This window comes from Nilaparvata lugens, chromosome 2 (assembly GCF_014356525.2).
Source record: "Nilaparvata lugens isolate BPH chromosome 2, ASM1435652v1, whole genome shotgun sequence".
NCBI classification, from domain to species: Eukaryota; Metazoa; Arthropoda; class Insecta; order Hemiptera; family Delphacidae; genus Nilaparvata; species Nilaparvata lugens.
The window spans coordinates 80,422,311-80,449,221 of NC_052505.1; the positions used below are offsets into that span (position 1 = coordinate 80,422,311).

Genomic DNA, 26,911 nt, shown 5'->3' on the forward strand with positions numbered 1-26,911 from the left:
TTGGAAGCGCGAATATGTGTACGCAGCTTTATAAGGTGCGTACAAATTTACGCGCCGCGAACATGGGCAATTATTCACTTTTAATCAGCTGATGCCAAGCTTTTTATATCTGTATCTTACCGTTTCTGTAAAAATACAGATATAGTCAGCTGATTAAAAGTGAATTGCTCATGTTCGCTGCGCGTATATCTGTACGCACCTTTAGAATAGGGTTCTTATTTGAGCGAGATTATGTCTGTATTGGTTTAATATTATTAATTCAATAGCTAAGTTACTCAAGAGTTAATGAATGAATGATTTCCAAATTTGGAATGGGAATTCAAATTTCTCTAGTGATAAGATCTGTCCTCATAACAAGGCCATGTTTGGTATATAAATAATTAATACATAATTTGTATGATTTCTACGTTTGTACAGGTAAATATCTTTATTATAATTTCTTGAGATTCATACAATTTTTTAATACTGTTTCAATAACTGATTTTCTAGGCTACAGAGGTGTCCAGTCCACCCACCCCCCAAGTCCAAGGATCGCCAGTGGCTATTTAAAACACAGCTGATCTTTTTTCTGACACTCCACCCCCCAAGAATTGTTTTTTGGACACCCCCACGTTTGCGTCCTCGTCCTTCCCCATATGGGCAGTTGGGCACACCTGTCTAGGTCAATATTTCAAAACTTAATCTGCAGTACAAATAATCTACATTCTATAGTTTTCTATGTAAAAATCTATTCAATTTGTACTTGCTGCAATTTGTATATAAGCTGCCATACGCTAAATAAATAAAATTTAAAAACTGTAGGTCCATTCATATCTCATTATCATCCGCCTCATTACCCACGCACAAGCCTAGAGCTCATGTGAGCTCTCCCTCAGCAAAAAAAGCATCATGTGAGCAATAAAATGGTCCAATTCTGAAGCGCTCAACCTCAACTATGCAATTTTCCAATAAAATGATCTTCTAATTCTATAAACTATGATTAGGAGAGCCTACTGCGAAATGCAATCAAGAGGCGGTGGGATCTTCTCAATCATCTCATAGATTATGATATTTCAACCACATGAAAAATGCGTATCTTGTAGCTTAAGCTAATTGTAGAAAGGAGAAAAAAATATGAAAAAGTACTATGGAGAGGTCCACGTTATAATGACAGTGTTTGATTAGCAATTGTGTTGCTATCCTTGTTTATCATTCAACAAAGCGGATAGCGCCATCTCTTTCTCGCTTTGCTCTGTTATCAGATCGTTTTTTAACAATGTAGAAATATAATTAACTAGCAAAATATTTTATCTTGATTATGAAAATTCATTATGAAATCATTGAAAAATATAATTTCTTGCTTGATAAAATATAATTGATTATTTTGAACGAGAAAGAACGAACAGTTAATATTACATCAATAAACCGGTATCAGTTACCCTCTAGTTACCGATAGAAGGCATTGACAAGACAGAGGATCGGCAACGCTTTTCTCCTATCTTTCTCCACTGCCATTATAACATGGACCTCACTATAGCGACCAGTATTATTCATTACGTCACATTCCACCAACATCCATTTAAAAATTTATCAAAAGTTATATAACGGAAAGCACTGACCGTTAGTAACGTGCCGTCACCATTTTTCCAGTCTGCAATACTTTACTGTGTTGTGATCAACAAATACGATATTGATTAAGAATAGAAAAGTTCTTGTCTAATGAAGTACCGCTTTAAATGCGGTTTTAGAGAATTGATTACCGTACCAGTTGAGAATAATATTGTCGATTCTATTTTTTGCGAGTGAACTATTCAAATAGAAGCCTAGCATCATTATAGTTTTTCTAATAAATTTTATGTGAAGGAAAATATTGAATAGTAAAAGAATGACACAAAAGTTGTTATAACTTAATTTTATTAAATTCCTTAAATTTATCCTTTCAAACATATGTAACAAATAATTGTCTAAATTTTTTCGTATTTAAACCATCTAAAAGAATGTATTCAACAGATTTTCTTCTAAGACTGTATTGCACTTTCAGCCATGACAGAACTCTGTGTTCATACTAACAGAGAATGTCATCCATGCAACAAATCAATATTACAATTATTATACGTATAATATATTCCATCATTATCTATATACATCTATTCTTTTGTTTGTTGACAATATACATATATATTTATAATTAATATTTGAATAAACAGTTATCATTCATTAGCAACTGAGTTCACAGTTCTGAGATGACTAATAAAGGTAAAATTCAACAATAATAATATAAGGCTACAAATTGGATATGACACAAAAATTAAAGTCTGTTAATCTCAAAGCATAAAATATAGCCTACGAAAACTCATAACTTGACTTTGAAAACACTCAACTCCAACTGATACTAGAATCGGGAGGTCAATATAAATCGAAAATGAGGCATCACAATAATTACATAATCAATAACAGAAAGTATAAATAATTCTTTCGATAATCCTGTATAAAACAACTAAAAATGAATTTTCTCAATACTTATTTATAAAAGCATTTGATTTTTTGCTACTGTAGGGGATAAATCTTTATTCAGTTAATTCTAATAAAAATATAAACTATTGGTTAAAATGTTCAGATTGCACAGAAATAAATTTAAACATCAATAGATAAAATATGAACGTTCATTAACAAAAATCAGAGTTCTGATTTTAAAATAACATTAAAATTATTAGAGTATGCAATATGAAATGCCAGTACATCAGATACGAATTTTTGGTACGGTAGTTATTAACAAATACAAATAATATACTTGAGAATAATACTTAAATTGTTGAATCTCCACTTTTAATTCCCTTACAATCAAGAGAACCCAAGTGATAGCCACATGGCTACGAAAACAGAGGATGAATGACACTCAATAAATACAGATGGCACATTTTTTCATTAAATAATACATCAAACACAACTCGTTAAACAAACAAATCAATCTCTCAATACAAAAATGGTTCTACGTGTTGATTATACTCGATAAAGAAAACTCTCTGTACAAAATTAAAGAAATTAGGTACAAAAATAGACGAAATCATGCAGTTACAAATGTTTCCAACACTGACAATTGTGCCACTTGGTACAATGTGAGGGGCACATAAGTGAGTCAGACAAGTTTTGGGAAATAAATGACATCAACATCTAATCACGTGATAAAGCATGCAAGTATATCACTTTCAATAACAAAAACACTGTAGAGTGTGAACCAAATGCAGTGGTGAAACGTTGACCAGTAACTTGAATCGGTTCAACTCTATTTGATTGTTCTATGGTTTATAGGTTGATTGAGCGATCCCATTCTGAGCTTGATAGCTTTCTTTAATCAACGTGTAGAGGAAAAAGCTCTTTCAGTCAATTACAGTGAAAGTAAGGCTAAACGGTTGAAATATTATAATCCAAGACTATTTAAATGTTGTTTATTCAACGAGACCCTGTATGAAATTCAATAAATGTACATATATATCCATTTATATTCATGATCATCTGTTGGTTACACAGTACATATAAATATAGATATTCGTGCGTCATTATATACGACATCACAGTTGCACACAACATCGATATCACCGATCTATTACAAAACATTTATTACACTTTTGTCATAACAGCGATGTATTACTATCATTACAACATAGAAACAATCAACATTGTTAACATCGGTAGAACATTCTCTCATTTTCAATTCAACTTAGCTACTTTATAACAACATTCATCTAACATTATAGCACCATTCATAACCTTCCAGGAACACAGCTGCTTGCAAAAATACATTCAAGACATCAATTACGTGTACGAGAATTTCAACTGGATCAACATTTGCAGGTAAACAGAACAACGGATGAAAGAGCATACAGACAAATCGGCGATTTATGGTTTATGGTCTATGATGTATGGCGTATGGTGTCTCCCTCACTTTGTGAGAGCTGGTCATGATAGCTTCTGCTCTATGCACTGCACTATCAGCGTCAGCTACCATTTGACAAACGTTAAGTACTTTACAATTGTGGTGAGGAAAACACATGTGATACCATTTGAGCAATCTCTAAATTTTAAATTCTATATTAATTTTTACGTTTCTTCTGTTCATTTCTCTTTTTTAACAATACGTTTAAGGCAATTCTTAAAGCATGTGACATACTAAACTATACCTTCAATTTAATACGTTTTCAAAATTATCAATTACTTTATAAAAATCTTTCAATTTATTTATACATACGTACTAAATTATATGTAATATATCATCTGAATATATAAGTTTTAGAAACTGTTTCTGAAAATATTCCAATTTACTCCCATCATTTTGATGATGGAAGAAATATTTTTTCGACTAGAAAAGATTAATTTGAAATTTGTTTGGTCGTCAGAGTTTGATCTCTGTCTTAGAACGGCATGACTAAATTGGACGTTGATCAACTGGTAATTTTTTCAAAAAATAATTCACTTCATCCTCAGATGGAGATTTGAATTAATAGTTAATAGTTCCTCTGTAAGCAGTTGGCGGCCATCATTATTTTCATCTTTTCGATAGAACGCATTCAATCATTTTTAAAGATCACTGTTTAGAAGGTACACATTGAAAAACTAGCAATATTACAAAAAAGTCATGACAATGTGAAATTCGGAAAAGGGCACACAATGCAAGCAATACCTGATATTTCAAACAGAGTACCCATTTAGTAGAAGGATAAAGTTTTTTATCATGCTTATATAATATAAACTTTGTAATTTCTTTGTTACTGCGGAGTACAGTGACTAGAAAGCCATCTCTGTTTTTATTTAAAATGGTTATGGGTTTTGATGGTTGACCCAAAGCAGGCTTCTAACCTCAGGGCAATTAGGTAATGTGCTGTGAAGTTTATTATTTTTCTGTATCTTAATTTTTTCTGTATTATTACTTTATTTTTATTTTTTTTATCTTTATTTTTACTATATTTTATTTATATATTATTACTTTACTTTTTCTGTATTATTTATCTGTAATCATTTATTATATAAATAATTTTCTGTATTATTTTTCTTATATAAATTTCATTTTGTGTATTACTGTGTGTGTTATATATTTTGGAAAATGAATTATTATTATTTATTAGAAAGTTTTTTATCATTCATTTCTTTTAGGACTTGTAATCCTATCCTATTATATTAAGCGAGCAATTTCTGTATGTATTTATATATTTGGTTATTTATTTCAGTATTTATGTCCAACGGATCTCGAAAACGGTTCTAAAGATTTTCACCAAATTTGGAACATAGTAGGTTTATGATATAAAAACTCGATTGCACTAGGTCTCATCCCTGGGAAAACTCGCTTAAGCAAGAAAAGGATAATAATTATTCATCCTTGGAAAAACAGCTGATAATTTCGTCGTCTGTCGATAACGAAAGATGCGAGTGCCTGTGTGGGAGTGAGACAGAATTATGTTCAGCTGTTGAACTATTGCAATCAACCAGCACGAGAAGTATAATCTGGAAATTATAACATTTTATTCAAGATCAATTATTTTTTTATTTAAATTAAATTAGGCTACCTAACTATATCAAAAATTTAAAAATCCATCATTATTTTACAGTTTTGATTAGTGAGTGTTATTTTGTTATTAAATTTTGTTTGTGTCCAAGTTATTGTTATTAAGTTTAGTTTAAATTTAAATTTGAACTTTTCTGTTTTCGAATGTTTGGACTGAAAAATGGAATTCAAAAGTGTATGGAACATAACCTACTTTTTGGACTACCGTATTTACAGTGTATACATCAAAATTCGGGGAAGAAAGCCTGTTGGTCCTTCTCCAATCATTTTAAAGAACTGTGTTATGCTTATCAATAAATAAATAAATATTAACTATGCTTTCATGTTTTTATGCTTCTGTACTCCGGAGAAAAGCTCGGTGCCCCAATAATTTATATTGTTCCATCAATGGAAAAGTTATATTTAAAATTTTAATAAGGCAATAATACTATAAGTAAGAAGATTCAAAGTTCTACTTTGATCATTTTTTAATCTGAAACCTTTTGAGTTATTCAGATGAGGTTGGAGTTCTCGAAAGGAGTTGAAAGACGAAATCTCTGAATTTAAGACAAAACTCCTAAATATCAATGAGTTCAATTCCAATCCTGTACTCAAAATTTCCAATAGTATTTTTGAGCCACGCTTTAATTTAATGATAAATGGGTACTTGTTTGAAAATTATCAGTTTATAATTTCTATGATGAGTATGTGAATAACGTGTGAAAAATTAAAATGCACTGTGCTAATCAATGTGGGAAGAAACAATTCTGGCTTTGGAAGACAAAACAAAGTTTGTGCTCGGAATAACACTACACACTGGGAAATTACAAAACACACTTATCACTGAACCGGCAGGTTGATGACGATGATGATGATGATGATTGTTGATCACTGCGTGAGGGAGAAGGCACAGATAGTGAGTGAGAGAAAGAGTTTTATAAGGCATTGACATTCTAACAACCACTGGCGATATGGTCTATGGACTCATATTCCATGCAATTTCGTTATACTTCAGATAAAATTATTTATCGTAGTTAGTTCATTATTTTTTAAATTTGAGTCACATAATAGACACACATGAACTCTATCAAAAAACTTTAAATATACACACTTTATTCATGGTGTCTCAAGGGAAATTAATAACATCAGTACGTTTATAACAAGACTAAATGCTGTGTCTAATCATCCTACGATGAACCTTACACCTACTGGATAATTCGTTCCTAAATAATTCGCATATTTTGATTTTTATCTCACTAAACAATTATGTAAGATATGACTCAGTAGTATGGCAGGAATTGAACTAATTCAAACCCTTGACCAACAACAAACAATCTGTTACAGCACAATCCCTAGTTTTGGTTGAAACAGCTTTGGTACGGTACCAATAATATTGTTCGGCACTTACGTCAATATAACAGAAGGCAACAAAAATATAATAACATCAGCTTCCGAATTTCAATTGTGAAATTAGGCGAGATGTGTTTGTGTGTTTGCAAAATGAATTTGCGTCAAAATGTCAAAGCCTTAGAAGGACGAGGCACTGAATAAGGCTACAAGACACGAGGATTTGCAAGCAACACACCTGACATGACACGACTATTACATCGACTATTTACAATATGCTACGGCTCGGACAAACTAATAGGGACGTCAGGCACAACTGAAAACATGATCACATGGGATGAAGCTGCTGCCCCACCTCTTGCCCCTCGCCTCGCCACTTCACACCACTGTTAAATTTTTATAAAAATAGACTCGATATTATCTGAATATTGTACATGAATAATAATCCGATGTTAAAAAGTCTCCATAAACTTGTTAGTTGCAGCGTTCAACCGATAATCATTTAAAAACTATTTTAAAATAGATATATATACGTATACAAAATACTCTTTGTCTTATAAAAATGCTGAGTGATTGAATGTAATGTATATGTAAATGATGTGGTTGTTGGTGGGTGGTAATGTGGCTGATGACACACTGGGCGGAGACAGGGCGGCGAAGGCAGCTTCAGCCTCCTACTTTGTAGGGAGTGAGGGAACGGGGGGGCACTTCACTTATTGTACCGCTAAAATTTGTTACAGCTAACTTGTTTTTACATGTATAACATCCATCTAAAACTATACAAATGTTATCTGAGAAGATGTTGGGTTTTGCAGCATGGCGTGGATGCTGAAATCGACTGGAGCCAGTGAGCCAGTGATTAGCGTCGGTGAGGCTTGATATGGCTGCTATTCGAGATATGACTGCACAGTGTGGACACGTGTGGACAATGTTCATACACACTGCACTGATATGGCACAGACAGTGAGTGGATTCGATTAGGGGTGATAGGAGGGTGTGTTGCGGCTCCGATCGCCCCAAAACCACGACGACCCCATGAGCTACTGGCCTCTATTGCTCTCTGCCTCTCCCTGCAAACAACAACACAACAAACAACTGTTACAACCCGGTAAACCACACAAGAATCTGTTACAACATGTTACATACAACCTGTTACAAAATTGTAGTACTACTTTACCTATAATAGATCATTTGCACAAATATAACTATTCAATATTTAATCATTCCGCTTGATTCGTATTTAAACAATATTGAATACCTAGAGATTAAGTGCATACCAATAATTTATTTATTTATTCATGTAACAAACGACACTGATGTGGATAAAATACTCAGGCAATCCTTGAGTTCTTTTTTCCAAATTCAAGTGATGACACAGTCCAAAAAGTAGGTTAGGCGATTTTTCATTCACTTGTCCAATTTTCAGTGTAAAAACACATACAAAAATAACATTTTGAATAGATTAAAACCCGAATTAAATAATGAATGAATAACGAAATCGCACTCAATAATAAGCACTAGAAACTGTAAAATATTGCGCTACTTCCAAAAAATTTGAACAGGTAAACAAACTTATTCACTTAGCTGAACTAATAAGCTGAATCCCTTAATAAAATGAAAGGTCATACAATAATATTCTAGGCACTGAAATAGCTTCAAATAATAAAATCACAAATTTAAAATATTGTCAACAACTTTTTATTATTATAAATTATTGTAATATATACAGAACCAGGTTTCGTGACTTTACCAGCCACATCTTCAGCTGTTTGTTTACAACTACTGTCTACCCAAGAGAAAATGGCGGAGGAGGAAGTGGCTGATAAAGCCACGAAACCTGGTTCTGTAAATATTACAATAATATTTATAATAATAAAAAGTGGTTGACGATTTTAAATTTGTGTTTTCATTATGGAAAAGTACCACAACATCGCTCACAACACAACTGTAAGGTTAAAAACTTCAAATAAATTGAAATACTGGAATAATTAGTCCATATTCTTTTGAGGATGAGAACGGCCATGCAGTTTCAGTACTTAAAATCAGCTCTCTATGTTCATATGCTTAACAACTTGCTCATTCCTGAACTTCAAAGATGTCCTGTGAATGAGAACACTTATTTTCAACAAGACGGAGTCACTAGCCATATGTCCAGAGTATCAATTGACCTGTAGAGAAATCTTTTTGCGAACCGCTTGGTATTAATGATATACTCCTCGATCTAAGCTCATGTGATCTCTTTATATGGGAATACCTCAAATCAAAGGTTTTTGAGACTCATCCAACAACAATACAGGACTTTTCAATGCTGATAACACAAGAAAATTGTGCAATAACAACAAAGATGTGACATCGTGACGGCGGGGAAGTGAGAATTTCAATGTGAGACTTAAACAATGTATGGAAAATAATGATCACCTTACTGGAGTAAAATTCAAGAAGTAAAACTTTTCTGTAAAAAACGAAAATTTTTATTTGTGTTATTATGATTTGTTAGAGTATATAACTTGAAAATATTACCGTGCCGCTCCACTTTGTAATTGATTGATTGATTCTTCATTGATTCATACGATTAGTACATCAAAAAAAAAGATAGGGAGAGAAAAAATAAGGTAACCTTAAGCTATTCCTCTCCCAAATTTAGATAAGATAATTTAGATAATTTGGATAAATTCTTCCAGTAGTTGATTTTATTTTACTGTACAATCTATATGCAGCAGTATCCACGTCTTTTTCCTATATTACAAGATTTGAAAGTGTTATTGAAGCAGTGTGCAGGTGAACTTACGTTGGGAAGCAGAGAGTGATGTAGTGGCTATGTGGCCCAGGCGTCGCGCGGCCTTTTGTTCACGGGACCGGACTCGTAGTCATGCCGCGATTCTCCCGGTGAGCCGCCTAATCCACCCCCTGAAACTAATACAACAACAATAAATAATATGATTTATATTTGCTATCCAACATTCTCATTTGCATTATTGTTTTCTTTCCTTTTGCATCACATCTCAATAAAAAAAAACATACCAATAAGTATTTACGATTATGACAAGTTACCTTGATATTATCTGGTGAATAAATGCATCTATTGTTCAAAACGAAATCCCCTCAAGAACACAAATTTGGCTGATAATCTTGTATTAAATTCATGCAATAGTTAACCAATTTTGGCTCACCATAGAAAGCTACCAACAGGCTCAACACAAACTTTTTTCCTAGAATGTTGATAGAATATTTAACCTTTTACATTAATTGAGATTATTTTCTTTATATCTACAAAAAATCCAGTCTAATAATCACAAATGGAAGTAGAACAATGCAATAAGTAATTAATTGAAAATTTTTAGAATATTGAATGGATTTCACAAACGTTAAGGATGAATAACACAAAAGTAATAAGTTGACTTTAAAATCACTTCCCGGCGGTTTGGATTGGGTTTGAAATCCACCTAAACTATAGAAGCAACAGTTGGTGGGTTCGTTAATCTCTCATCATGTTGATCATTCTCTCTTATTAGATTCTCATCAAAAAGGCAATAGTAAAAAGTTTACTATGTCTAAAATTTGATAATTTCGTTCCCTTTTTACTTGTATTACTAGTTGTCAACTTGAAGCAAATTTATTTCACTTGAAAGCAAACTTTGTTGTTTTGAAGCAAACAACTAAGTTTGCTTTAATTAACTTATTAACATTGTTTTCTAATGTGAATAAGGGTATGAAGAAGGGCCCACGCAGGATTACCTTGGGGGCTTCATTCAGACTTTGATATACAATGTACTGTGTTTACTACACCAGTTATGTTTTTTGCAATATTTTGTACAATGTATGTTGATTGGTCGAATAAATTATTATTATTAATATTATTATAATAGGCAAATACAGAAAGTTCATTAGAAAAAAACCGATCTATGATATAATAAGAATAAAGATTACTTGAAAGTTATTTCAGTTGATTGTTCTATTACAACTAAATGCTCTCTTACAGGCATGTGCGAATGTGCATGTGTTTGAATACTCGTACGAGCTTCAAATTAATCTAACCTATCTCAAATACACGCATCTACACGTTGGCCCAAGGAAGGCCAATGTCGACCAGCACCAGTGTGTGGATGGGTGGTTTACCAACGCTACCTTCATTTGGTACTGGTTGAATTGCTGATTGGGCCAGCGATGAGCCAACATGTGAATGCGGCATTAATTAAAATTGTTTGTTTTATTCTAATTTATATTTTCAGATTGTGATTTCGTGTAGAAATTGAAATAGACATAACCTATGTATAATATTGGTTAATTTGAAACTAAATTAGAAAATTGAAGAAGTCTTGGCTATAGCCTGTAATTTCTTTTCCGACCGTTGTATTGTTTTTGCTAACCTAATAAATAAATACAGTAATGTGTTTTTTCAGAAAATTGAATTCGAATAAAAAACTAACCAGATGGCGGTAGATGGTGCGCGATGCTCGGGTGCTGGGGCGGCATGTGCGATGGCGGAGGCAGCGCGAGCGGCAACGGAGGCGGCAAACCACCGCCGTGATGGTCTTGGCGGGGCGGCGAGATGGGCTCGCTCTTGATCCGCAGAGGCGGTAGATTGGCGGCGGAGGTGGCGACACAGAAGGCGGACGAATCAACCACCTTCCGCAGAGGCTCCAGCTGCTGCTGCGGCGAGGGGGAGGGCGAAGGGTGCGGGGGCGGCGGCGAGGTCCAGCTCAGCGTGGAGGCGGCGGCCAGGTTCATGTCGGAGGCGGCCGAACTCATGCTCATGTTTAGTGTCATGTCCCCGAAAAGACCCGGGTAGCTGAGCACGGGAGTCTGGAGTGCCACCACTGGAGTGTTCAGGCCCCCGCCGCCCCCCACCCCGCCCCCCAGCGCGTGGTGTTGTTGTTGTTGCTGTTGTCGCTGCAATCAAACACACACACAACCGGTCAACTATATTGTCTCAACAAAGTGCACAAGAACTTTTAAAAGTTACAACATGCACAAAATTTGAAAAATCTAATTTTCAAAAATATACTATAGATAGAAAGATTCACTTTATACTGGCAACATCTCTTCTCTCTTTCTATATAATAAGAGAGTAGGGTTGTGTTTGTTCGCATCAAAACATGTCAACTTGTGGATTGCATACCGGAAAAACGGGAATGATTTAGATCTCCAAATTTTGCACATAGATTCAATTTTAAAAGTATCTCAATCTCGTGCACCTCAAAGCCCAAATTTCAATTTTCCTTCTAGATTTTTCACAATTAATGTTCAAATTTCATTTATGGGACATGAATACATACCATATTATGTTAATATAGAACTATAATCTAGAGAGACTACCTCTTCGAAACAGATGGTTAAAATTGGCAACTAAATTATTAATTTTGTCAGGTTGGCATGAAGTTGAGAAAGGTTTCAAAACAAAATTTGAGCTCTATCACTTTATTAGGTTAACACCAATTTTAAGAACTTATCTATATTCAAGGAAAGAACTGGCTCATACACGTACGGGATAGGAAAATTATGCTTGACGCATTATCACGTCTAAACAACTTGAAATTTTGCATATAGATTCTTAATCAACCGAGGATGGTTCCAGGCCTATTTCAAACTCTTCAAGATTCCACTCGGTCAAGTTTCAAAATAGACCCTTGCGGAGCACGGGTTACCTGTTAGTATAAAATAACATAAATGCTTCCCGTTGAAAATATAATAATGTAAATAAATAAGTAGTGCTCCCCATTAACAGAAAAAATGGAAAAATAAATAAGTAGTCTTTATTGAACTATTGAAGTTTAATTATTATAAAACAGTTATTGAATTGCTATCATATTTGTTTTCAGCTGTGAATAACAAATAGTGAGCAGGTTTTTGATTTTGTATTAACATTTTTTAAATGAGTGCAATATTTCTAAAGTTTTTAATTTATTGTGATACATTCTGTGATTCATTTAGAGTATAAAATCAACCTTCGAAATTCAACATTTTAAATCATCATTCCTGGACCGAAAATCAAGTAACGAAGCAGTGTGTGATTACATAACCTTATCTTTTGGACAACATTAACATTTTATCAAAATTTTTGGAGAGAAATAGTACAGGCTCAGCCTAGTTTTTCCTCCAATGTCATAATTGTATTATGATTATAGTATTTTATACAATAAATGAAATGAAATTGTAAACATTTTTACTTCATGGCAACGTGTCGTCTGTGGGTTAATGCTTCCCTGCCATTAAACCGATGCTGGCAGTTTAAAGTGAATCTCACAATAGTTTTTATTGATAGTATTGTCGGGAGGTAGACTATATTGCAACAAGATTTCATTATGAATAAGTCCTAGAGTCAACGTTCTTGGATAACTCCAGGTGTAAAGATAATAATTTACTGTACAAAAAGCTGATACAAAATGCTCATGTGTCCTCCATACATTCACAGTTAAGTAAGAACAGGGTGGCCACCCATTTTAAAATAAAAAATTCAGGAGTAATTCCCGGTTTTCCAGAGTAAAATTTCAAAATTTCCAGGTAGAGTATCCGCGGTATTTGAGGAACAAGATATATTCGTAAAGAATTTATTACGGAAATCTTCAGTTTGATCTTCCATGACGAATTGCAAATAGCATATTTAAACTTCCAAATATATTGATAATTTTGACATGACAAGAATATCGATGTTTATAGATATTTTTTTAGGTTAGGTAGTTCAAAAACATTGCCAACTATATTGCTAGCCATCAAGTATTTTTTTTTTATTTGAGTTTATTGTTACTGTACACTTCTTTACTAAATTAATTGAAATTTATGATTAATAATTGTGAAAATTCATGAGGAATTTACGGTATTTTTCCCGGTTAGTAAAATCATGAGGAATGATTCTTCCGGTTTTCCCGGTAGGTGGCCACCCTGAAGAACCACGTCTAGCATGCAGAGTATATTATATTCTCCATCCAATTTTATTTTGGATCTTTTTCAAAACTGTCATGATCTGTGTTTGTCAAGATATCTTCTCATAAATACCAAATGTTCATTGCTGAATAGAGGGTAACAAAATGAGAGTACACTCTTTGATGCAGCTTTATTGATGAAATCAGTGATTATTTATTTTTATTAAAAAATAATTTCATTTTGAAAATTTATTCAATTTATCAGCGAGACAAAGCAGGAGAGGAGTGAGAAGCGTGCATGTGAAGTATGCGGTGGAAGAGTATTGATCCATTAAATTACACTTCTATCTAATTGAATACATTTTTGCAGACCTACAGCTGATATTGACAGGCTTCTAAGAAACGGTGAAAGGGATTGAGAGTAGATTGTTTGACATTGAAAAAATACTATTCTCTAATTATGAAATGAAATCGACGTTATTCAGATTTTCATGAATTTTATGAATAAATAGATTAATTACTTATACGGTACAGAACTATTTTTAAAGTTATGGCGGAAAATCCCTTAGTTGCTTACTAAAGCAACTCTTAAATTTCCGCTTAATAAAGCGGAAATAGCGAACGTAGGCGCAGCAATTTTTTGGATAGTTATTGTCAGCTTTGTATAATTATTTTGTAAAATGCAAAGATTTTTTGAAATATAATAAAGTAAATTATATTACTAAAACAATATAAAAATATAAAAGTACCCTTCATTTTTCTTAAAAAACTTTAAAATAGTTCAACAACTAGTTTCGGTGATCACACCATCGTCATGTTATAAAATAAAATACATTTCAATAAATGTTTACTAATAGTTTTGTTAATTGATACTACATAATATGAACATATGTTATTTTCATATGATTAATTTAAAAAAAATAATATAAGTTAATCATATGAAAATAAGCATATGTTCATATTATGTAGTATCAATAATTAACAAAACTATTAGTAAACATTTATTGAAATGAATTTTATTTTATAACCTGACGATGGTGTGATCACCGAAACTAGATGTTGAACTATTTTAAAGTTTTTTTAAAAAAAATAAAGGGTGCTTCAAGATATTTATATTGATTTATTAATTTAAAAATTAGCCCATGTGAATGAAGTTTTTATTAAATTATATTATTATTTTTACTGAAATGTCTACATGAATCGAACATAAGATTCAAAACAGCTACATATTTCTTCAGCACAAACTTATAAAAAATGGATGTACACTTTAAGCGCATACCACAGTGGAATGCCAGGGTGATAGCCCTTTTTATAAACTCTGTTCATGCATTCTGTAGAGAGCTCTTGTATTACATGCTGTCTCTTCTAGGCAGAGAGTAAAAAACGAGCAAACCTGGCATTCCACCACGACATTTTCCTAAACGTCTAGTGTCAATTTAGCACTTACATGAAATCGATACGATCCCCTTGCACAATAATAATTCTTGAGGCATTAACAGAAAAAATTTATTGCGGTACAGCACTAGGGTTATATACACACACAAAATAACACTAAATGGAATACACTACAAAATGTTAGTAGATTCATTGAATTGCAATTGAAGTAGTGTTCATTGAATAGTCATGCAAAGTGTTTTCAAAAATTGACACTACATATAAACTATCATTGGTGCTTGTGCGAAGGCTAGAGTTGAAGATTTTCGTATCTATTTTTTTCAGTTATATGAGTAGAAAAGAACTAGAGAATGACATTCAATGCAAGTTGGCTTGTCAAAAGTTTAATCAGATCTTCAAATAGATAAAATTACAGGTGAAGTTGAAGGAAATATTACTCATCAAGCTACATTTTATCTAGCTTCTACAAATTGAGAAAACATTTCTGCCGGGGTGGGTACCTCAGGTATTAATGTCATGAAATTTGTTGATAAGTGTTTACTTTACTGTCAACTACTTCAATGTTGTTGAAAATTGAGATTTAAGAGCTCTATTGATTGAATTTTTCAGCAATACAGTAAAGTAGTTCAAATAAAGTGAATAGTGTCACATAATTTATACAAGTAGATCACTTGAACAAAGGTTACACATGAATACACAATCAGAATCACAACATCTACAAAGTATCCCTAAAAATTATTAAAAGGAGTACTATGACAATCTTACAAAATATTCTAATTCGTATCTGAATATTCAAAGTTCTTATCTATGTTAACCATTTCTACGCATACATTTGAAGAAATATTTCTCTCCCATATCCTGACCCTGTTTACTAGGTCTTGAAATTGCAATTTATTGATACTTTCTTGATATTATTTCGTTAAAGGCTTATGTTGTATTATTACATCTAATTGTTGAATGAAAAAGACGAAGAAATTGTCAGAAAACAACAGATTTATTGATACCGGTTTCGGTTATTACACCATTGTCAATCTCTGATAATTAGTTTATCTAAGTATCAATAAATCTGTGATTTTTTGACAATTTCTTAGTCTTTTTATTATTCAATATGAATAATTACCACAATATCAACTTCTCAACTACACAAAAAACATCTAATTGTCTTTAAATCGTTAAAATGCCTAGCTGTTGCAAAGGCTTCTGTTGTATTATAACATCCAACTGTCCCTGAATTGTTAAAATGCCTGTAGTGAGGTCCACATTATAATGGCAGTGTAGAAAGATAGGAGAATAGCGTTGCGGATTCTGTGCCTTTCACTGCCTTCTATAAGAAGATAGCTGATACCGGTATATGTAATATTAACTGTTCATTCTTATTTACAATAAGCAATAATATTTTATTCGTCAAGAAAATATATTATTTATAGCCTAATATAATATTTTAATTATTAAAAATAACAAATTTTCATAATTATTGAGATTAAATATTTATTTGTTGTTGGTTATCCATCTTGATTTCACTATTATTATTACGGTGGAGGAGGATTTAAATGAGTTTGTCAAACAGGGTGTGGGAGGAAAAGTTGATTTGGTCATTTAGAATATTGTTTGGCTGTTGTTTGGTGTGTTTGTATATTTCAAACTGTTCTAGTACATTTAATTTTCTGTTTTTGTGGGAATAGTGGAGTATTTCGAGGTTGTTGTCTATGTGAGGGTGTGTGTGGTCAGTGGAGATAATGTGTTCTGCAAAGGTGGAATGGGATGAAGGATGGGTAATGGCTCTTGGGTGTTCTTTGAATCTTATATTGAAATTTCTAGATGTTTTACCTATGTAGAATTTGCTGCAATCTTTACAATTTAGCTTATAAATTCCTAGTCTACTGTATTGATTTTGAGAGGTGTTGTGTGGGGACAAGTTTTTTCAGTGAGTTTTTTGTTCTGTATGCAACCTTGTATTTTCTTAAATGATGCTGCTATTTTGTAAGTTATATTGTTGTGGTATGTGAGGGTGACGAATGCTGTATGATTATCAGTGTTGTATTTGTCAGAGTTTTGCGGATTGTTTTTGTTGTTTTTAATTTTTTGTAGTAGTTTGTTTATTTATTTTTTTGTAGTTTATTTGTTTATTATTTTTCATCACATTACATCATATATTGGGAAAAATATGTGTAACGCCAGTTCGCCTCAATGGTGCACATTGGGTAACGCTAAATGGACTAGCAAATGATGGCGGTCAGACAAACGTTTGTTCTCCTGACCAAAACTACACAAAAACTTAAAGAAATTGAAAAATATAGTGTATTATGTAGACATTTGAGACTCTATTATGTGTTGTGTAACTGCCATACGCTAAATAAATAAATAATATATTGGGAATACTCCCATTTGATAGGTGATTTGTCGAGTAATTGCATCCTTAGAACTAAGTTGATTTATATATATTACCTTATTTGGTTGATTAATTATATTCCTTCAATGTTAAAACACTATCTGGCAACGTTACAGAGATAGAAAAGGATAGCGCTATTTGCTTTGATAGACAACACCAATGTTAATCAAATACTTCCATTATGACGTGGACCTCACAATAGCTGAGAGAAAACTTATTTCATAGTCATTCCTTTTGATCTTCATAATAATAAATTATTTCCAGGGCATTTTTTTGCTGAATTAGTATTTTGTGAATATTTTATTTTCTAATGAAGTATTCTAAAAGGGCTACTTGAATTGTTTAGTAAATAATTGCATAGTGCCCTTTTGAACACTTATATATGAACAATATTTCTATCTAAATTTGGGAAAGGAACAGTTTTTTCGCCACACTGCACAGAAAGCAGCTGTTTTCCAGTCCCTACGTAGATCTGAAAGACATTGTTTGCAGACGACTCTCGTCTGACGTAAGAAACAGGTTTCTTTCCGGCTAAGGCCGGAAAGAGTACCCTTTCCGGCCGCTAACATGGAACTAAGAAAGGTGAAAGAGAAATGGTCTTTAGCATTGGGAGCTAATGCATCTATTTATTGTCTCTTTTGATTTAAAAATCATCAACTAAGCCAAGCTAGATGACAACTCTACTTGACAACATAAGCTGTTGGAACGCAAAAGAGACCCACGAAACCGCCTAACTTTTTGGCGTCAGCTATACCTGTAGTGTGGCGAAAAATATTGTACGCGACTCCCTCAGAAAGGTGTTTACGGTATTCGGATAACATATCATCATACCGTAAACACTAACTTTCTGTGCTTGTAGCGTAATATACTATTGGATTTATGCATGTTGCTCCTTTCCCAATCATTCATAGTTGAGAATGATATTGTAACTATCAATGTAATAATAATAATAAATAAATCAGTTTCATCTTTAAAGACAATTTCAAGAGTGTCCTTTTTTCAATATTTGTGAATGTAGCATATATATATGTAATACATATAATTACATATATATTAATAAAATACATTATGTTGTAGACTTTTACATTAGTAGAATAATATGATAAAATTAGTAACTGACCTCATCGTGAGCGTTGGGTATAACAACTCTGAGGTTGGCCCGTTGAGGCACCGGGGACACGTGCTTGACTGCCGAGGAGGGGGGCTTGCCCTGCCCCTGGCTCGGCCCCCCCGGGTGCAGTCCGGGGGGCGGCCCAGGGGACGGCGACCCCCCCAGCCCCGGCGATGACGAGTTCGGGTAGCCGTTGCTCATTTCGAGCATACCTCCGGGTGGATATACTGCACACAAAACAACAACTCATCAATAATCAGAAAAACATTTGATTATTACTAATAGACACAAACAATAAAAAAAACCAAGTCGAAACTAGTTCTCAAGTTGTAAGTATTCTTTGGTGAATTTCAAAATGAATAAATAAATTTATTAACTCAAGAACTCGGATTTGTCAATAAAACATGAATTACATCTTACTTAATCTCAGTTCAGTCTTTCAGTTTTAGGAACATCACATTTTAATTTAAATCTAGTTCTAAGAGTTCAAGTTCTAGTTCAAGAGTTTAATTGACCTCAGTAGGGGAGTCCGGTCTCGCAAGATGTCAAATATTTTGTCGATAACTGAAAAACTTGAATAGAGACCACAGTATTCAACAGAGGTGAGAGTTCACTTCAAAATGTTCATCCATTCCAAACTAAGTGGAGCCTCCATAGACGCTTAGGGCCGTTTGCACAGTAAAACCTTGAACTGAATTATTGAATTAGCTAGTTGAAATGAACCGCATTATAACAAACAAGACTTGATATGGATTTAATGCAGTTCAAAATGAAATTTTGTTTAATCTGATACAGTTCAAACGGCACTTGGTGAAATATTCATTAGTTTTTATTCAATTGGCCTATTGACAGTACTCTGACCTGTGTGTGACACCTAAAGGTGCGTACAGATTTACGCGCCGCGAACATGAGCAATTCACTCTTAATCAGCTGATGCCAAGCTTTTTATATCTGTATCTTACCGTTTCTGTAAAAATACAGGTATAATCAGCTGATTAAAAGTGAATTGCTCATGTTCGCGGCGCGTATATCTGTACGCACCTTAAGGCTGGGCGTACACCGGTTAGTCAAGACAAGACTAGTCACGTTTAGTCACAATACTTCACATAGTTGCTTATGAAGACATGTCTAATTACAATGACTAATCAGTGTGAGTTGCGTCATAAGCAACAATGTGAATTATTGTGACTAAACGTGTCTGATCATGTCTTATCTTGACTAACTGGTGTGCTCATAGACTAACGTGTGTTTTAGTTGCCTATTTGTTGTATTCTTTCTTTGCGGATGATAATTTTTCCATAAATGTAATTTATATTTTTGTTTGTGAACTGTGTATTGAATGGAAATAAATTTGATTTGATTTGTACCGTAGACCGTGTTTGTATTAGTACAGTACAAATCAAATTTATCGCCAAATTCATATAAATAATTCACAAATACATGAAAAACAAAATTCAGTTTCATACATTGGAAATTTACTAACTATAAATTTAGTACAACTATAATGTCACACTAGACACAATACTAGGAGGTACTACTGCTTTTGAATTGTGATTTCGGCAACTATTCACCTGTTACAAAATTTGCAAAGTAGAATACCTTTAATGATTGAAATTTGAGTAACTTTGATTCAACACAATATTATCTATTATACTCCGTACAAAATAACTTTTGACTTGGAGGAATTTGCGGCGCAGAGCAATGGAGAAAGATCAGCAAATTACTGTGATGGATCACTACCTCCGTAAACAAAGCCATAGTGCATGACAAGTGGTTGTTTTAACGTCAGCACAGGTAGGGCTCCTACACCAATAGAAACATTAGCTGATATAGATCAGCTGAAATCAACGAATTTTTATTGGTGTAGAAGCCCTACCTGTGCAGACGTCACACGAATGCACTACGGCTTTGTTTACGGAGGTAGTGGATGGATAGAGTCATAGGTAGGAGCGCAGTTGCCAATTTGTCGATTAGAGTCAGTCAACTGAAAGTTTTCAGAGAGGAAACTCCAAGTTTAACATGAGCGCTTGAATACTCACTAAAAATTAGAGAATGCTGCCCGGTTCAGAACGGCAACATCACCGCAGTTGTATTACTACCTCTATTTATTTATTTATTCACAATTATCACAAGAACGTCAAAATTTGAGTTTCACTCAAATGACAGGTGACATGTCAGTATAATCTAATATTAGATTATTCCTATAGCTATCCTATAACTAAATATTGTAGATAACAGTCATCTATTTACAAAGTAAAAAAATCTACACTCTAATTAAATCCATATATCAATGTGTACTAACGTATTAGATATTAGTAGATTAGTCTAAATTAATAAAATCAATCAGAAAATTTGTCATTTTCAAATCGATTAAGATTTAAATTCGGCAGCACTGTAAATAGTTTTCTCAATTAATATTTTCCTGTTTTTTTGAGTAGTTGCACTGACTCTATGTTTCTTATTTTTGCTGGAAGTTTATTGAAATATCTCATCCCTGAATAAGTATTCATTCCTGTGTATGTCTTCTCTGCTGCGCATGTCCCTTCCAAGTCAGAAGTAATTTTGTACGGAGTATAGTGATTCGGGCAACAATAAGTTGTGTTACTGACCGGAATCGGCCTCAGACGACGACGGCCGTGGACTGACACTGCTGGCCTGCAGCAGGGAGTCTGCATAGGGGGGCATGGACACCGGGAGGCCGGCATAGGAGGTGCCTCCCCCTCCACCACCCAGCCGACCACTGCTTGCCAGCTGCTGGCGCTGCTGCATCATCATCTGAAACTCTTCGTCGATTTTGCTGTACTTGGCCTCGGTGCGGGGTGTCAGTTGGTAGTCCTGGTCGCCCTCCGGACTGTCAGGGCTGCAGGCGCCGTTCTTGTGCTCTTTCTTATTCAATGCCTGTCGCAAAAAATTCACTAATTAATTTCACACATCTAAACATCTTTCGGTTTTGTCTTGCATCATCTGATAATATTCACTTATAGTGTGAAATTTCTTAATTTTGCCAAAAATGCCATACGCTAAATAAATAAATACATAATCTGATTGTTCCTTGTGTTTGAAATTTCGAAATTCCTAGATATTTTTAGGCATGATTTCACCATAAACGAAAACTAGATTTGAGAAAGATTTAGGGCCTGATTCCGAGCTCGGGATTTAGTCAAATTCTAGTCTAGACTTTAAACAGATGGAGTCAGAAAATTGGCGCAGTGCAGTCGCAGTTTTTATAACAATATCCATTTTCTCATTTCTATGATTGGAAACGTTTTTCCTTGACGAAATTAAACATTCCTAAATAATCCAAAATATCTGAAACTTTACACTATTTCCTCTCTATTTTATTTTGTATTCAATTTTCTAGTTTTTCGAAATTATTCAAACGTGACTATGACAATGACTACGACTACGTCCCGTTTCGGGAAGCCAATTTTCTGACTCCAGCTGTTTAAAGTCTAGAACTTAGCTAAATCCTGAGCTCGGAAACCAGCCCTTAGTCTGATGTTAGGTTTATGGCTTTTAGGCCTGATTTCACCATAAATGAGAACTAGGTATGAGAGGGATGTAGTCTAATTTTTTGTTGGTTTAGAATCAACTGTCACTCAAACCTCAGGTTTTGATGCACTCAGGGAAGAGCCCTGTGATAAGGTTACTAAGTGAAAAAAGTGACACTCTTCACTCAGTAAATCAGAGAACAAAATTTCAATAAAGCACAATACAGCTTTCAATAAAATCAAGTACCTTAGTACTATAATAGCTATGATTAGTACCTTAATTATGATTAGTTAAAAAGGAATATAATTGGGGGGCTGAGCTGATCCCCTTTCACATCGACAACTTGGGGGAGGGGGGCTGAAGCCTCGCCAGTTCGCCAGTAGTCGGCGCCTATACAATCCTTTCTTGTATTCGTTTGCATTATAATAATGTTCATTTTTCGTCAATTCTAAAAAAATTAAAATGTATTGTAAATTCATCCACATTCACTTCTAATAAATGACATGCCCAACGTCTTGACAATACTGTAATCAAAGGTTTAAAATCAGCTGTCAACTGTGGCATGCAATGCATAGCTCAATGACTATAATTATAGAATATTAAATTTAAAAAACTTATATTTTTCTTATTTAAAACTTATTATATTAATGATAGTTTTATTTTTAATAACACTACATTCAAAGTAAGAATAAAAATTAAAAAATCTTAATCTCAAAAATATAAAAATAAAACTATAGCTTAAATTTAAAGTTGAACATTGAAAATGTTTAAATGTATTTCTTGGACTTTTCACTGCTTTCAACTCGGGTTGACAAGTTGACTGAGCCCACATCTGATGTTGGCATTGTCCCTACTAAGCATCACTCCCTTCTAGTTTTAGTTCTTTGTAGAGTATCGGTGAAAAATCTAAGAAGTCGACAATGAAAAGTGGAAGAGCTCTTCCTGCAAACAACTTGTAAGATATTAAAGGAGAACTGCTCCTTAGCCAACAACCAGCTTGAGTTACTTAGATTCTTGCCACCTCATATCTCAGATAAACTATCTCAATATAAGTAAAGTGGACATGTATATACAGATCTACAAATTTAATAAAGTAATCTCTAATAAAGTACTACAAATCTACTTGGAACATATTGCATTCTTAGAACAAGATGGATAGCCTACTGATGAATGGATAATAGTAGTGTAGTGTAAACTCACCTCAATTATGTTTTTATTGGTAAGCGATTCGTGTGGTTCACTGTACTCTGTATATTTGAGCAATACTTTGTCCATGTCAGTGCTGGCATATTGGTACAGTTTGTTTGAGCTGCTGAATATGATGAGTGCGATTTCGCAATCACACAACACACTCAGCTCGTATGCTTTCTTCATTACTCCGAATTTTCGCTTGTTGAATGTCACCTGAGTACACAAAATTAGAAGTATAAATTAATAATTGCTACTTTATTGATTGATACAATAAGTACATCATGAAAATGATAGGGGGAGAAAAAATAAGGTAACCTTATGGTATTCCTCTCCCAATAAGGTTACACATAGTCCAAAATAGGTTACGTTTTGCAGTTGTTCACTTCACAAAATTTTCAGTCCTTAATAATTATTTTCACAAAGTAGATTTTTAAATTCAGATGCTTCAAAAACAAACATAGAAGAAATATTTCACATTACATGATAATGATTGATAAACTTAGCACAATTCAGAAAACATCACATAAACAGATAAACAACCGTATTCAACGACTGACATATTCAGATATTCTTCACATACGTCGTCAATTATTGTAATATTCATCATAACCACGTTCTCGAAATTTTTATTTTCATGTTTTGTCAGTAGTGAACAAGACTACTATGTATATTTCTCATTCTATTTAATGACTCCTAGAGTCCAAGTATAGGCTGATTATTGCCTTATGTACATTTCTTTATTGTGAGATTTAAACCTGAGGTTATGTACGATATTATTAACAATTTGACGTATCCGATAGCATTGTTTGTATACATTGAATGGATAGAATCATTCTTATTCTTATTACCGTTCAAAATATATATTACATCATTAACTACTTCAAAGTTGAACGTGAGTATGAATAATGTAAAATTGTATCAAGATATCAACCGAAATTGTCTTTGATTAAAATACTTCTTGAAATATCTTAATATGGATTGATTCATTAAATAATGTAGGGGACCATAATATTCCATTATTTTGATTCAAATAAGTATGTAATGATGATATATTTTTGCTGTTATCTGTTTTTCTATGTTATTTTTATTTAAAATTGGTGTTGTACCGTTGGAAGTTGAATAAATGATTTAGTAATCGTAACGTTTAAAGATAGTGAACACTACAAGTTATCGTACAAAATCAAAAATACTTGACTTGATCGATTTGCAGACGGGTTGATGAATTCTGCAGAATCGAGTACGGTAATACAGAAAACTTTAGAATTGAATAGTGGTAACTATTCTGCGAGCAAGAATGGATGGAATGATGAGTTGTAATACTTTGCCAATTATGGTTGCCATTGTTGGCCAAGGTTTTTCCCCTCTTTTTTCCAGCACACAACATCATTTTAGCAATTTGTTTGGTTTTTATTGTGTTATATTTATTGTATATTGTTTTTCACATTGTATCTCTGTTTGTTATGAATAATTGAATACTTCTGCTTTTCTACTTCAAAAGTTTGTGGACTGATGATGAATACAGAATGGACTGATATGAATGGATGGAATGGATGAGTTGTAATACTTTGCCAATTATGGTTGCCATTGTTTGCCAAGGTATTTCCCCCTCTTTTTTCCAGCACACAACATCTTTTTAGCAATTTGTTTGGTTTTTTTTGTGTTATATTTATTGTATATTATTTTTCACATTGTATCTCTGTTTGCTATGAATAAATTGAATACTTCTGTTTTCTACTTCAAAAGTTTGTGGACTGATGATGAATACAGAATGGACTGATATAATATATTATATGGACTGATAATGAATGAATCTGAGCACAATCATATTCAAATTTCCAGGAAATTGGAGTACCGATACCATATCTCACTCATTGATATAATATATCAATATCCAACTTATCAAGTGCCGGTATATGACAATCATTTGACATTACAATAATTAAATTGACTTCATTTTGGCTCTGTTCCTCCTTTCCCTTCATGAGGATACACTACTCGAAATTGCCAACTCCAGTCTACGCACAGGCCATATTACCCATGTAGGTTCATTCCATAATTTATTTATTCATAGATCCAATTCAGGTGTAAACAACAGGCTGCATTCGCCCAATACTACTTTTACCTTAATTTGAAATAAACAGTTAAGAGGTTATGTAGAGTTCATGATTTGATTTATAAAATCTAAATTTATGAAAATGTATATAAAAACCTTCAAGTACTTTATTATCTTTGCCCTGGTTGCACAAAATCTTGTTAATTTTAATCGTGATTATATGCCAGAAGAACCAATCTGAAAAGACTTCTTTTTGGGATAAGGCCTTCTCTGATTGGTTCTTGTAGCATGATTAAAATTTAACAGGCTTTTGTGCAACCGGGCTTCTATTATATATTATAATTTATTTATTATTGTAAATTTGTACTTTCAGTATTTGTGGAATAGAAAGATTTTCATTTGATTTGATACATCAAAGTATCCTTATTCATTAGTCTAATATTAATTGCTAGGATGCTGACCTGTTTCTTTTGTCAGTAATGCATGATATCTGTATCTTATTTTCATTACCGTTATCTTATATTATTAATTATTGTATATTTTTACTTTCCGTATTTGTGGAATAGAGAAGATTTTAAATTGATTTGATAAACTGAAGTATCTCCATTTATGGATATTAATTGCTAGATTGCTGACCTGTCTGTTTCTTTCGTCAGTGATGCGTGATATCTGTATTTTCTTGCGTCCCATGGTGGGTGTGGGAACAGAGACAGGGCTCCCCGATATGTTTCCGTGACGGTTGGCAATTCTGGCGGCTTATCTGGAGCAGTTGGCACAAACAACGGCGCGGCTAACGCGTGAAATCTGCAACACACAAACAACAATACTATTTGTTAACATCGAAAACTAAAGTCATTAACTAAGAGACAAATGGCAAAAATGAAATACAAAAGGTTGTTTGTTTATATATCAAAATTAAATTCTCTTGAAGACCAATAACCTGTTGAAAAATGATCTTGATCCTAGAATATCTAAATTTGAATAAAAAATCACGAGTCAGTAATTAAATACAAAAGGTTGTTTGTTGATATAGAAACATGAAATTCTCTTGAAGACCAATAACCTGTTGAAAAATGATCTTGATCCTAGAATATCTAAATTTGAATAAAAATCACGAGTCAGTAACCATGATAAAGGGGTCATAGCCAATGAATTGTCGAATTCATTTCAGATCTGATCGTTTTCTATTGCATCAAAATAAGATCTTGATAAAGTATTAGTAACCAGAAGACCAGATCATCCACTAAATTGTGGAAATCTCAAGGGTGATTGGGTTATGTATTATGTCAATCTTCAAAATCTTCAAATACCTGGACCAAAAATCAAGTGACGAAGCAGTGTGTGATATCATCATAGCCTCAACCTTTGGACAACATCAACTTTTTATCAACATTTTTGGAGAGGAATAGTACAAGCTCAGCCTAGTTTTTCCTTCAATGTTATAATTATACTATGATTGTAGTATTTTGTACAATAGAAAAAAGAATAATAAGAGTGATTTTAATTGCTAGTATAACCGTTATATTTTCCTAGACTTATGATTTTATAGACTAGATTT

The 26,911-nt window shown here is 33.3% G+C and overlaps 1 protein-coding gene across 5 annotated transcripts in view; it reads right to left on the reverse strand.

The window, feature by feature from the left end:
- Positions 1 to 1,876: 1,876 nt before the first annotated feature.
- LOC111047676 (myocyte-specific enhancer factor 2) overlaps positions 1,877 to 26,911 on the reverse strand; it is a 240,523-nt gene continuing 215,488 nt past the window's right edge. For 3 of the 5 annotated variants that reach the window (XM_039421869.1, XM_039421870.1, XM_039421871.1), the window contains 7 exons: positions 25,990 to 26,157; positions 23,310 to 23,513; positions 21,227 to 21,515; positions 18,627 to 18,844; positions 11,290 to 11,752; positions 9,651 to 9,775; positions 6,261 to 7,932 (listed from right to left, as the gene is read on the reverse strand). In XM_039421869.1, coding sequence (XP_039277803.1) covers positions 9,678 to 9,775; positions 11,290 to 11,752; positions 18,627 to 18,844; positions 21,227 to 21,515; positions 23,310 to 23,513; positions 25,990 to 26,043 — 1,326 coding nt within the window. In that variant the 5' untranslated portion in view covers positions 26,044 to 26,157 and the 3' untranslated portion in view covers positions 6,261 to 7,932; positions 9,651 to 9,677. Of the gene's footprint in view, positions 7,933 to 9,650; positions 9,776 to 11,289; positions 11,753 to 15,169; positions 15,206 to 18,626; positions 18,845 to 21,226; positions 21,516 to 23,309; positions 23,514 to 25,989; positions 26,158 to 26,911 lie in introns of all 5 variants that reach the window. The other 2 variants (XM_039421867.1, XM_039421868.1) reach the window with 1 other exon arrangement.